Here is a 14,209-nt window from a genome sequence, read left to right on the forward strand (position 1 = left end):
GACAAAATAAATTCTATCAGTTGTATCAGCAATGCAATGTGAAATTCCTTAAAAAACAAAATCTTTGTTCATGCAGCAGTTTCTTTTTAACTGAGACTTGTTAATGCAGCAACTTGTTAGAGTTAGTGAGTATTAGTTATTATTACAAAAATTTTCAAAAGAACTAAAATTATGGGTAGTGGGAAAAAAACCCCAGAGATCAAAGATTTTCAGGATGTCACCTGTACCATTAGGTTCCGATGAAATAGGTAAGTAAGGAACAGATTCTTCTTCTGAGTCAGAATCAGAGTCAAGAAGCATATGAGAACTGGAAGGCTTAGTGGCAATATTGAGAGAAGTGGAGGAACGTTGGTAGGTGAATGACATGGATTCCATAGTGTGTGACTGAGTGATATGAACTAAACACCCAACATAAAAGGAAGTAAGAATGCAGAAAGAAGAAAAAATAAAAATGAAAGCTTAAAAGGAGAGCTATGAATAATATACAGTTAATTTAAATAACTAAATATGCGAAATTTACACTTGCATTTTATAATAAAAAGTTTTGTGGGAAATCAATAAATAAAATAATTTAAACTGTCATCTGAACCCCTACTCTAAGGAGTAGGTGTTCCCTTAAAGAAATAACAAATATTTTTCCTCAAGAGCAAAGTCAGTTACAGGACTTAAAACCATCAACTGATTTATATTTAGACAAAAGAAAAAGTAAGGGCTGAACGAATCTATACCTGGAAACCCGTCATCAGCTTCAGTATCCCCTGGTCCACTGCCTATACTGGAACTATCCAAACCAATGTGCAAGGCCTGGAGCTGGGAGCGCAGCTGCTCAATGTCACTGTCCTTACTGTCCAGTGTCATCTGTAGTTCAATTCGAATCTGACTCTCTTCAGCTATTTGCTACAAGAAATTGAATTACATTAAACCAACTGAATGTCATACATCTTATAATTTTGCTTCCTAGTTCAGTAAAATGGCAGTCTCTCCTTATCCAAGGTTTCACTTTCTGTGTTTTCAATTATCCAAGGTCAACTGCAGTCTGAAAATATTAAATGGAAAATTTCAGAAATAAGCAGTCTCTAAGTTTTGAATCATGTGCTGTTCTAAGAAGTATGATGAACTCTCACATTGCTTGGTTCTACTTGCCCAGGATATTAATCATCCCTTTGTCTAGTTTATTCACACTGTATATGCTACCCACTCCTTACAATACAGGAAAATATACAGTAGGTATAGAGTTCAGTAGTATCTGTGGCTTCAGGCATTCACTGGGGATCCTGGAACATAGTCCTCTTGCATAAGGGGAGACTACTATAATTATTAATAGAAATGTTCCATAACCTATAAAATATATGCAGACATGAAAATAATTCTACTTCTTAAAAAGAAGTCTTCAAAAAGCATTCTTACAGCCTGCATTTCATTCAGTTCTTTCTGATACTTGATCATCTGCTGGGTCAGTTTTTCGCGTTCAGATTTAAGTTCCATATGTAGCTTTCTATTCTCCTTTTCTTTTCTCCGCACATCTGTGTCATTACCACGCTTAACAGGTTCCTTTCGATTCATGATCTCAGCCAACTTATTCACAGCCTTAAAAACATAAAAATAAGAATGTAAATAAGTAAATTATGTTGATGATTTCTTGGTAACTCACCAATAGCACATTACAAAATCTTCCCTACACACAGGGCCACAAAGAAACACCTTTAAACTAAAAAAAATACACTTTCATCATTATTCATCATCTTTTCCCAACCAACACTCTCATGTTTTCTGAGAACTACAATTTTAAATGTTTATAGGTTCACTCTAATGTCATTTTCTACCACTTGGGAGGCAGATCTTCTTTTATTCTAGAAGAGACTTTTGCACTGGCATCACACTGATAAAATACATGTCCAACCACAGAGCAGAGTGTCTTGGACCCACCAGGACTCATGCTGTATATACAATCTGAGAGCTGAGAAAAGGGTAGTTAAGAATCACGATGCCTCTTCAGAGTGACACTTTTTTAGGCTGTCAGGAAATGGTCCTTCTCTACCATTTCTTAAAAGCAGAAAAATTTATCAGATTACAGTAAAAAAAATTAGGAGGGATTATGATTCCATATGGAAAAATTAAGAGAAACTTAATAAACACTGAACACAACAATGTTACTCAAATCTAGTTTCTCTCAATGTGGTAAAAAACTGGATAATTCTGACTGTTCACAAATACTGGTACCATCAATGACTGCTACAGCCAATCTGCAATGTTAGAAGTAAAATGAAAGAAAGATAAACTAAGAAAAATTTCAAAATCATATTTAGAGCTTATTATATACACACTTGAGTTTTGAGTGTCCTCTCTGTTAACAGCTGCTTCTCAAATTGTGCTTTAATAGCTGCTGCACTTATTTCTTCATCTTTCAACCTTGATAGTTCTAAAACAGAAAAATGTAAAAATTATATTAATAGTTTAGCAACTGGTAACCATTAGGCATACTGAAAATAAACTTTATTCTTTGTTAATACATACGCTCTTGGGCTTCCTTCAGTTTGTTATTTAATTCTTCTTTCTCATTTGCAAGATTGGCAACATCACTAGTTAGTGTCCTATTAGTTTCTTCAAGCTAAGAAATGAAAATTGAAAAAAAATTTATATCTTAATTTATAAAATTTTAAGTTATAAAGCAGTAATTCAAAATGAAAATATCCTAGAATGTTGCTAAAACTCTTGTTTTTCTAAATACATCTATCTCTATAGTTCTTGCCTTTGTCCTACCTTACCAAACTTCAAAATTGATGAAAATTTACGAAACGTAACACACTTCATATGTACCCAGGAAGCCAAAAATTTGCCCCCTTTCAAAAATCTTTAGTAGTATTTAAAATGGAAGTAACATTTAGTAAAGTAAAAAAAAAAAGCAAATGCTATAACAAAGCTCTGCATCCCAGCATGCAGAATAAATAAAATTTAAAACTTATAAAACATTGTTTTAAAACAGAAAATACAATTTTACTAAAGAAGTTGACATTCTTTGGTATTCTTGCCAAAGCCTATTCTTCTTCCTTCCTGAAGGAAATTTTATCGTGAATTATGTGTTCATCCTTCCCATCCATGATTGTATACTTTTACTACACACATGTGAAACAATATAATGCACTTTTATGTGATTTTAAACTGTCCATAAATAGCATGATGCTGTATTTATTTTTTTGTAATTGCTTTCACTCATTATATTAAGAATGAAATTGTCGATATATATAATTAATTTTAACTGATGTAGTAGTTCTATCGTCTACCGCATTTATCTATTCACTCATCTATTAATATATTTGAATTTTTGCTATTACAAACATTTATGCTGCTAGGAGTAGTGTGTCTGAATTTCGTTAGCACATTTATCTTATTATGAACTTTCTTTGGATTATATGAATATTTAAAATTTACTGGAACTTGCAGTATTATTTCCTATACTGTAGTATGCTATATTCAGAGAAGGCGATGGTACCCGACTCCAGTACTCTTGCCTAGAAAATCCCATGGACGGAGTAGCCTGCTAGGCTGCAGTCCATGGGGTCGCAAAGAGTCGGACACAACTGAGCGACTTCACTTTCACTTTTTACTTTCATGCACTGGAGAAGGAAATGGCAGCCCGCTCCAGTGTTCTTGCCTGGAGAATCCCAGGGACGGGGGAGCCTGGTGGGTTGCCGTCTATGGGGTTGCACAGAGTCGGACACGATTGAAGAAATTTAGCAACAGCAGCAGCAGCAGTATGCTCTATTAAATTTATACTCTGGATATTAGTAAGAAAAACATTGTTTTCCACACATCCTTCAGACATTTCAAAGTAGTCAGACACTGAGTTTTTGCCAACATGAAGGCTATGAAATGGTGATACAAAATTATTTTAGCTAGCCTTTTCCTAAATAATAGTAAAGTTAAACATTTGCTCATATTTTTAGGTTTTCTCTTTTGGCCAATTTTCCCTTTGGATTATTTAGCTTTTTCTTACTGAATAGTAGGAGTTCCACTTATATTCTAGATACTAATCACTTGTTTAATAAATACAAGTATTTTCCCCTGTCATTTATTTGTTTTTTGTTACAAGTAAATTTTAAGTTTCAAATATTTAAAAATTTTTATTTTACATATTTAGGTTCTTAAGATAGCTAGAATTTACTGTTATATACGGTAAATGATAATAAGAATCTAATTTTATTCCTTTCCACATAAAAACATAGTCATTTCAAAACCATAAACCTGTGTCCTCTCCCACTGATTTGTGTGTTGCCGCTGACGTCATATGCCAAGTTCTCCTGTGTGTCAGTCTATTTCTGGTCTCCCTACTCACTTTCACTGAACAGGATGAAATACCCCTGTTCTGATGCCATGCTTTAAAATTACTGTAACATTTTTCATAGATCTAGACAATTGATAAGGCTAACTCAACTACTTGATATTTTACTTCTATATGAAATTTTTATTACAATTATTTTCAACCTACATATGGCTATCTTCATGATTAAACTAATCTTCATGATTAATTTCAAATTCTTTTAAACTACAATTGGTTTAACAAGAAAAAAAAAGACTTAAACTGTTTTGTACTTTTGGTGTTTTCTTTTCACTTTAGTCCTTAACTCTGAATTTACCAACAGGTGAAGCCACTGGAAGTTGTGTTTTTGAGGGCCCCCTCTCTGCCAAACAACACTGAGAAGCTGATAGTTCACTAGCTCAAATATCTTGTAGCCAAAACATACAATTTTTCATTTAGATTTATGTCACTTTCCTAGTATTTCTAAAGCAAGATTTTTAACAATTATAGCCAAAAATGAACCAAGGACTTTACTTACAGACGCAATAGTAGCATCTTTTTCGGTGAGTTCCTGTTTGTGTCGAGCCATCATCTCTTTGATCTCCAGCTCTTTCATGATCTTCTCTTTTTCCAAATCAGAATACTGTTCCTCAGCAATTGAACGAGCCAGTTGCTCAGAATCTGCTTTGGTTAAGGTAATCTCCAGTTGAGCAGCCAAGGAGTCCCTATATTTAAGAGAAATAAAATTTTAACATTCAATTTTTTATTATAAAGCTTAAGTTTTTCTCTAATTAACTTCATCAGATCAGTCAGTTCAGTTCAGTCACTCAGTTGTATCCTACTCTTTGCGAACCCATGGACTGTAGCATGCCAGGCCTCCCTGTCCATCACCAACTCCTGGAGTTTACTCAAACTCAAGTCCATCGAGTCGGTGATGCCATCCAGGCGTCTCATCCTCTGTCATCCTGCTCTCCTCCTGCCTTCAATCTTTCCTAGTATCGGGGTCTTTACCAATGAGTCAATTCTTCACACCAGGTGGCCAAAGTATTGGAGCTACAGCTTCAGCATCCGTCTTTCCAATGAATATTCAGGACTGATTTCCTTGAGGATTGACTGCTTGGATCTCCCTGTAGTCCAAGGGACCCTCAACAGTCTCCTGCGACACCACAGTTCAAAAGCCTCACTTCTGCCCTCAGCTTTCTATATAGTCCAACTCTCACATCCATACATGACTACTGGAAAACCCACAGCTTTGACTACACAGACCTCTGTTGGCAAACTAATGTCTCTGCTTTTTAACATGCTATCTAGGTTGGGCATAACTTTCCTTACAAGGGGCAAGTGTTTTTAAATTTCATGGTTGCAGTCACCATCTGCAGTAATTTTGGAGCCCAAAAAAATAAAGTCTGACATTGTTTCCATTTTTTCCCCATCTATTTGCCATGAAGTGATGGGACCGGATCCCATGATCTTAGTTTTCTGAATGTTGAGCTTTAAGCCAACTTTTTCACTCTCCTCTTTCACTTTCATCAAGAGGCTCTTTAGTTCTTCTTCACTTTCTGCCATAAGGGTGGTGTCATCTGCATACCTGAGGTTATTGATATTTCTCCTGGCAATCTTGATTCCAGCTTGTGCTTCCTCCAGTCCAGCGTTTCTCATGATGTACTTTGCATATAAGTTAAATAAGCAGGGTGACAATATACAGCCTTGACATACTCCTTTCCTGATTTGGAACCACTCTATTGTTCCCTGTCCGGTTCTAACTGTTGCTTTTTAATCTTCATATGGGTTTCTCAGGAGGTAGGTAAGGTGGTCTGGTATTCCCATCTCTGCCGGGAGCCGGTGAGAGACATTCCACTCGTGACAAAGGTCATGAGGAAGGAGGCTCGGCATACGCAAAGGCGGGATCGAGCCTCAGGAGTCCCCCTGGATATTCTCGAGTATCTACCCCCCAAAAAAAACAGTCTGCCTACTTTATTGCTTTGTGCTCTCACCTCTGACTTTACTGGGGGCTGTCCCCTACCACCATCTCGCTCTCTCTGACAAAGAGTTAACTTACAGCTCCAATTAATAAAAGTTCCTGGGCAATTAGGAGTGTTTAAATCCAAACCCCTCAGAGAGCTCTCTAACTCGCCTGACAAGTTTACCCGGACTCCTACAGTTATGCATACAATTGTTTACAGTCTCCCAGCCTCGAGAGGCACGGGAAGCTTAAGATACTCAAATAGCTTAGAGCCTCTCAGAGAGTTAGAAACTGTCAGAAAAAAACTAGTAAAAGATTTCATTGATGAACCAATGCTTGTTGCCAAGTTTTCACATCCCCTGAATTGTATCCTTGAATGTGTATTAATTAATATAGTTGGTATGTAGAAAAAAGTAGTGGCCTTGGTGTTAGTAACTTTAGACCCTTAAGGTAATAAATTCCTTCCTTTGTTGTAAACCCATTACACATCCGCCCTATAGGAATGCAATTTTTTCTTCAGAAGATGGCGCAAAACCTTAAAATAATTACTCTTAGAGAAAATAAGTCTTTGTTGATAAGTCTTTGTCAAGAGTCATAAAATGTTAATACGCCTTCTGGCCAGAAGATGATGTAAATCACCTAAACCATTTGTATACGATAAATTTGTAGGAAAGAAACCCTGGTTTTTGATAAGGATCAAAGATTGCTGACTTTGCATCCCCTATTATCCTCTATGTGTAACTTAGGGTATATAAGCCCCTGTTGAAAATAAAGTTACGGGCCTTGCTCACCAACGCTTGGTCTCCCCATGTCATTTTTCTCCTCAATTTCCAGCTGAGTCTCCATCTGGAGAGCGGATATCCTCTGCAACCATTTATTTGCCTGGGCTTCTAAGACCCACTCAAGAAGGTGTCTAAGGTGGGGCACCTTCCGCTATTCTAGAGGGCGCCTGTGGCCTCCGTGGTCAGAGCTAACCTGGTGTCACGGGTCATACTGATTTTCCACGTAAACCAAGCTACTCAGCTTCTTTTCTCCACTGAATTTTCCTACTGAGCTATCCTCATTCTATTATTCTTTATATCTTTGATGAATAAATAAATAATCGCCGATGCTATCTCCCCTTCTAATACCCTGGATCAGCTGGGGCTGGACCTCGACACATCTCTTTTAAGAATTTTCCACAAACAAACTGACTGTGTAATCCACACAGTCAAAGGCTTTGGCACAGTCAATAAAGCAGAAATAGATGTTTTTCTGGAACTCTCTAGCTTTTTTGATGATCCAGCGGATGTTGGCAATTTGATCTCTGGTTCCTCTGCCTTTTCTAAATCCAGCTTGAACATCTAGAAGTTCACGGCTCACGTACTGTTGAAGCACGGCTTGGAGAATTTTGAGCATTACTTTGCTAGTGTGTGAGATGAGTGCAATTGTGCGGTAGTTTGAACGTTCTTTGGCATTGCCTTTCTTTGGGATTGGAATGAAAACTGACCTTTTCTAGTCCTGAGGCCACTGCTGAGTTTTCCAAATTTGCTGGCATATGGAGTGCAGCACTTAATAGCATCATCTTTTAGGATCTGAAAAAGCTCAGCTGGAATTCCATCACCTCCCCTAGCTTTGTTCATAGTGATGCTTCCTAAGGCCCACTCGATTTTGTATTCCAGGATGTCTGGCTCTAGTTCAGTGATCATACCATAGTGCTTATCTGGGTCATGAAGATCTTTTACGTATAGTTCTTCTGTGTATTTTTGCCACCTCTTCTTAATATCTTTGGCTTTTTATTAACTTCATCAACAAATTTTACCTGGAGTTCCCTGGTGGTTCAGATAGTAAAGAATCAGCCTGCCAATGCAGGAGACCTGGGTTTGGATTGGGAAGATCCTCTGGAGAAGGGAATGGCAACCCACTCCAGTATTCTTGCCTGGACAATTCCTTGGCCAGAGAAGCCTGGCAGGCTACAATCAATGGGTTGCAAAGAGTTGGGCATGACTAAGTGACTTAACACATATACAGGCACTTTCTAGGAGTAGGGTACATGTCTATGAACAGAGATAAGGATCTTATCCTTACCTTTCATCCTGTAATTCCTGCTTCTTCTGCTGTAATTCTTTACAAAGTTTGGTCTTTTCTTCACATTCTTCCTTAAGTTCCCTAACCTGTGTTTTATAGAGGGTCTAAATAGCAAAACAGAATAGAAACATGGATCATCATTGTTACAAATATTCAAAAGCTATCCAGACAAAAAGTTCAGCTGATTACTACATAATAGGCTCCTAAAACTGAGTAATGTTGAGCCCATGAGCAAAGTGATAGTTCAATGAGATTTTCTATTTTCTGGTAATCAACCCAATTAACTAATAAAACTTCAGCTAATAATTTACAAGTGTGATTTTTCAACTGGATATCCTAGTGAAACTTCTCACTAAATGTCATATTGGTAGGATGAAGAGTCAAAGAAAAATATTATCAATTTATTCAAGAAAATTTTGCTGGCTTAAAAAATCAATGAGGTGACAGTTATTATTTCATATTTTAAAACTCAAAAAAGGGCAAATGTTACAATGACAATCTTATTTCTTTCATTATACAAATATATTCTTCCTCAAAAATCAATGCTTTTTAAAATGAACTTCATATGGTGTGGTTATGTACTTAGAACTACTCTTTTTCGAAATGATAATGGATTTCTGTTAGACTATCTACAGTCTCTTGCCCCAGTATTCCTTTTACAGATGTGTGGTACAAAACATTCATCCAAAATTCTCTCTGGAATTTGCTATAAGAATTTAAAGAATCAATCTCCTGGTTTTTCAGCAAAAAAAAAATTTTAATAATTCTACAAATACAATACTTTTCAAAGTAACATGTCTGGACTTACTGAGAAATACTGCTCTGCTTCAAGCTGATCCTGGAGCTCTTTCATCTGTCCATCTGCATCTTGACGTTCTCTGTGGGGACATTGGTTAGACACATATTAAGCCAGCAACTCTTGAAATGTGGTCTAGGAAACCTCTGGGAGTACCTAAGACCTCTCAAGAAAATCCATGAGGTAAAATTATTTTCATAATACTGAGAATCATGGCTACTTTTAAAGCATTAATTCTTTCCATGTATATATACTTTCATGAGGCTGCATGACATCTGAGGATTTTATTATTCCAAAAGCTAATGAAATGTATGCATGTATGCTCCTGTTTTTAAATTTTCTCAGTTTCAATTTCAAACACAATAAACAACATTAGATAAAATTCACATAAACAAAAACTCTTTGGGCCCTCAATAATTTTTTTAAGAGCATAAGGGATTCAGAGACCAAACAGTACTATATTAAACTAATAACACTGAATTATATTCGCAAACATGCATTGTGATCAGCCATTTATGCCAAAAAGTAGTACAATTAAAGAGTACCTGAAAATCGATTATTTCAGAATGAGTGTAGAAACAACTGGGAGGGGCCCTGCAGGGAGGTTAAGAGTACAGGTTTTTATATCTAAATGTAAACAGTAACTGCACAGATTTCTGGTGGCTCAGTGGTAAAGAATCCACCGGTAATACAGGAGACACGAGTTCAGTCCCTGGGTTGGGAAGATCCCCTAAGAGAAGGAAATGGCAACCCATTCCAGTTATTCTTGCTCGGAAAATCCCATGGACAGAGGAGCCGGGTGGGCTACAGTCCATGGGTTGCAAAAGAGTTGGACACAACTTAGCAAACAACAACAAAATGGTTAACTGCACAGATTTGAACGCTCTGTAAAAATTCAGAGTTCTACATTTATCATTTGTGTACTTTCTATATATATCTTAATCTTCAGTAAAGAAAAAAGTTAAATAAAAAACCTAGTAACACTCTTAAGATGTTGGGTTGAAATAAAAGTACAGGCTTGTCAAAAAAATGAAATCATATATATATATATTATAGTTATTTCAAATCAAAGCTAAGAAGAAAGAAAACAAGTTGGAGAACAACATATACAATTAAAAAACAACAAAAAAAACAAACAAACAAAAATATTCTACAAAACTCAACCCTATAAATATAGTACACATGTACAGGTACAGGCACAGAAAAAGGTATGGAAGCATATATTAAGACTATAAAGATATATTACTTCTGGACAGATTAACCATGTCTGTATTCATAAGTTCAGTACAGTTCAGTCGCTCAGTCGTGTCCAACTCTGCGACCCCATGAACCAAAGCATCCCAGGCCTCTCTGTCCATCACCAACTCCCGGAGTCCACCCAAGCTCGAGTTGGTGATGCCATCCAACCATCTCATCCTCTGTCGTCTCCTTCTCCTCCTGCCCTCAATCTTTCCCAGCATCAGGGTCTTTTCAAATGAGTCAGCTCTTCGCATCAGATGGCCAAAGTATTGGAGTTTCAGCTTCAACATCAGTCCTTCCAATGAATATCCAGGACTGATCCCCTTTAGGATGGACTGGTTGGATCTCCTTGTAATCCAAGGGACTCTCAAGAGTCTTCTCCAACACCACAGTTCAAAAGCATCAATTCTTCAGCACTCAGCTTTCTCCACAGTCCAACTTTCACATCCATACATGACCAATGGAAAAACCATAGCCTTGACTAGATGGACCTTTGTTGCCAAAGTAATGTCTCTGCTTTTTCCTATGCTGTCTAGGTTGGTCATAACTTTCCTTCAAAGGAAAAGTGTCTTTTAATTTCATGGCTGCAAGCACCATCTGCAGTGATTTTGGAGCCCCCCCAAAAAAAGTCTGACATTGTTTCCAATCCTTCCCCATCTATTTGCCATGAAGTGATGGGACCAGATGCCATGATCTTAGTTTTCTGAACGTTGAGCTTTAAGCCAACTTTTTCACTCTCCTCTTTCACTTTCATCAAGAGGCTCTTTAGTTCTTCTTCACTTTCTGCCATTAAGGGTGGTGTCATCTGCATACCTGAGGTTATTGATATTTCTCCCTGCAATCTTGATTCCAGCTTGTGCTTCCTCCAGCCCAGTGTTTCTCATGATGTACTCTGCATATAAGTTAAATAAGCAGGGTGACAATATACAGCCTTGATGTACTCCTTTTCCTATTTGGAACTAGTCTATTGTTCCATGTCCAGTTCTAACTGTTGCTTCCTGACCTGCATACAGGTTTCTCAAGAGGCAGGTCAGGTGGTCTGGTATTCCCATGTCTTTCAGAATTTTCCACAGTTTATTGTGATCCACACAGTCAAAGGCTCAATAAAGCAGAGATAGATGTTCTTCTGGAACTCTCTTGCTTTTTCGATGATCCAATGGATGTTGGCAATTTGATCTCTGGTTCCTCTGCCTTTTCTAAAACCAGCTTGAACATCTGGAAGTTCACTGTTCACGTAGTGCTGAAGCCTGGCTTGGGAGAATTTTAAGCATTACATTACTAGCGTGTGAGATGAGTGCAATTGTGTGGTAGTTTTAACATTCTTTGGCATTGCCTTTCTTTGGTATTGGAATGAAAACTGACCTTTTCCAGTCCTGAGGCCACTGCTGAGTTTTCCAAATTTGCTGGCATATTGAGTACAGCACTTTCACAGCATCATCTTACAGGATTTGAAGTAGCTCAAGTGGAATTCAAGTGGAATTAGAGAAGGCAATGGCACCCCACTCTAGTACTCTTGCCTGGAAAATCCCATGGACGGAGGAGCCTGGTAGGCTGCAGTCCATGGGGTCGCTAAGAGTCGGACACGACTGAGCGACTTCACTTTCACTTTTCTCTTTTCATGCACTGGAGAAGGAAATGGCAACCCACTCCAGTATTCTTGCCTGGAGAACCCCAGGGACGACGGAGCCTGGTGGGCTGCCGTCTATGGGGTCACACAGAGTCGGACACGACTGAAGCGACTTAGCATAGCATAGCATAGCAAGTAGAATTCCATCACCTCCATTAGCTTTGTTCATAATGATGCTTCCTGAGGCCCATTTGACTTCACATTCCAGGATGTCTGGCTCTAGTTTAGTGATCACACCATCATGATTATCTGGGTCGTGAAGATCTTTTTTGTATAGTTCTTCTGTGTATTCTTGCCACCTCTTCTTAATATCTCCTGCTTCTGTTAGGTCCCTACCATTTCTGTCCTTTATTGAGCCCATCTGTGCATGAAATGTTCCCTTGGTATCTCTAATTTTCTTGAAGAGATCTCTAGTCTTTCCCAGTCTACTCTTTACCTCTATTTCTTTGCACTGATCACTGAGGAAGGCTTTCTTATCTCTTCTTGCTATTCTTTGGAACTCTGCATTCAAATGGGTGTATCTTTCCTTTTCTCCTTTGCTTTTTGCTTCCCTTCTTTTCACAGCTTTTTGTAAGGCCTCCTCAGACAGCCATTTTGCTTTTCTTGGGGATGGTCTTGATTCCTGTCTCCTGTACAATGTCACAAACCTCTGTCCATAGTTCATCAGGCACTCTATCAGATCTAGTCCCTTAAATCTATTTCTCACTTCCACTGTACAGTCATAAGGGATTTGATTTAGGTCATACCTGAATGGTCTAGTGGTTTTCTCCACTTTCTTCAATTTTAGTTTGAATTTGGCAATAAGGAGTTCATGATCTGAGTCACAGTCAGCTCCCCGTCTTATTTTTGCTGACTGTATAGAGCTTCTCCATCTTTGGCTGCAAAGAACAGAATCAATTGGATTTTGGTGTCAACCATCTGTTGATGTCCATGTGTAGAGTCTTCTCTTGTGTTGTTGGAAGAGGGTGTTTGCTATGACCAGTGTGTTCTCTTGGAAAAATCTATTAGCCTTTGCCCTGCTTCATTCTGTACTCCAAGGCCAAATTTGCTTGTTACTCCAGGTGTTTCTTGACTTCCTACTTTTGCATTCCAGTCTCCTATAATGAAAAGGACATCTTTTTTGGGTGTTAGTTCTAGAAGGTAGGTCTTCATAGAACTGTTCAACTTCAGCTTCTTCAGCATTACTGGTCGGGGCATAGACTTGGCTTACTATGATATTGAATGGTTTGTCTTGGAAACGAACAGAGATCATTCTGTCATTTTTGAGATTGCATTCAAGTACTGCATTTTGGACTCTTTTGTTGACTGTGATGGCTATTCCATTTCTTGTAAGGGCTTCCTGCCCACAAAAGTAGATATAATGGTCATCTGAGTTTAATTTACCCATTCCAGTCCATTTTAGTTTGCTGATTCCCAGAATGTCAACGTTCACTCTTGCCATCTCCTGTTTGACCACTTCCAATTTGCCTTGATTCATGGACCTAACATTCCAGGTTCCTATGCAATATTGCTCTTTACAGCATCGAACCCTGTTCCATCACCAGTCCCATTCACAAGTGGGTGTTGTTTTTGCTTTGGCTCCATCCCTCATTCTTTCTGGAGTTATTTCTCCACTGATCTCCAATAGCATACTGGGCACCTACCGACCTGGGGAGTTCATCTTTCAGTGTCCTATCCTTTTTCCTTTTCATACTGTTCATAAAGGAGACCTTATATTTGTTTTCTCTTTATCTTTTAATATAGATCTAAATATTTTAAAATGAAAAAATATTTTACTACCAGTTGGATATTTTAAAAATGTATATAGGTGGACTTCCCTGGCAGTTCAGTGATTAAGACTCCACGCCTCCACTGCAGGGGGCACGGGTTCTATTCCTGGTCAGGAAACTAAGATCCCACAGGCTGTATGGCCAAATAAATTTATAAACAAAAGTGTATAAAGCAAGAAAAACTCAACAGAGATTAAATGATTTAATCACACCACCTTCAATTTCAATTTAATATTACTTAGATAACTTTCATCATTATCTTAATTTAATATAATCTGATCACTTTGTTTACTCACTGGTCCTTCAACTTCTGGATAAATAGGAAATTATCACCAGATGTCACTTCACTGTGTTAATTCTGTATTTTATTATTAATCAGTATATTATTTAAAAAAGTATGATTCTTATTTCTCTGAGCCAAAGATATGAAAGATGCTAAAAACATATGAAA

General features: G+C 37.7%; 1 protein-coding gene across 6 annotated transcripts in view; it reads right to left on the reverse strand.

Annotated features, from left to right (window-relative positions):
- ROCK2 (Rho-associated, coiled-coil containing protein kinase 2) overlaps positions 1-14,209 on the reverse strand; it is a 133,134-nt gene that overhangs the window by 18,325 nt on the left and 100,600 nt on the right. For 4 of the 6 annotated variants that reach the window (XM_010852072.1, XM_010852069.1, XM_010852071.1 and 1 more), the window contains 8 exons: positions 9,136-9,205; positions 8,328-8,431; positions 4,836-5,022; positions 2,515-2,608; positions 2,325-2,419; positions 1,408-1,587; positions 729-897; positions 222-398 (listed from right to left, as the gene is read on the reverse strand). In XM_010852072.1, coding sequence (XP_010850374.1) covers positions 222-398; positions 729-897; positions 1,408-1,587; positions 2,325-2,419; positions 2,515-2,608; positions 4,836-5,022; positions 8,328-8,431; positions 9,136-9,205 — 1,076 coding nt within the window. The remainder of the gene's footprint in view (positions 1-221; positions 399-728; positions 898-1,407; positions 1,588-2,324; positions 2,420-2,514; positions 2,609-4,835; positions 5,023-8,327; positions 8,432-9,135; positions 9,206-14,209) is intronic. The other 2 variants (XM_010852070.1, XM_010852073.1) reach the window with 2 other exon arrangements.

The sequence above is a fragment of the Bison bison genome, unplaced genomic scaffold (assembly GCF_000754665.1).
Source record: "Bison bison bison isolate TAMUID 2011002044 unplaced genomic scaffold, Bison_UMD1.0 scf7180017864307, whole genome shotgun sequence".
NCBI classification, from domain to species: Eukaryota; Metazoa; Chordata; class Mammalia; order Artiodactyla; family Bovidae; genus Bison; species Bison bison.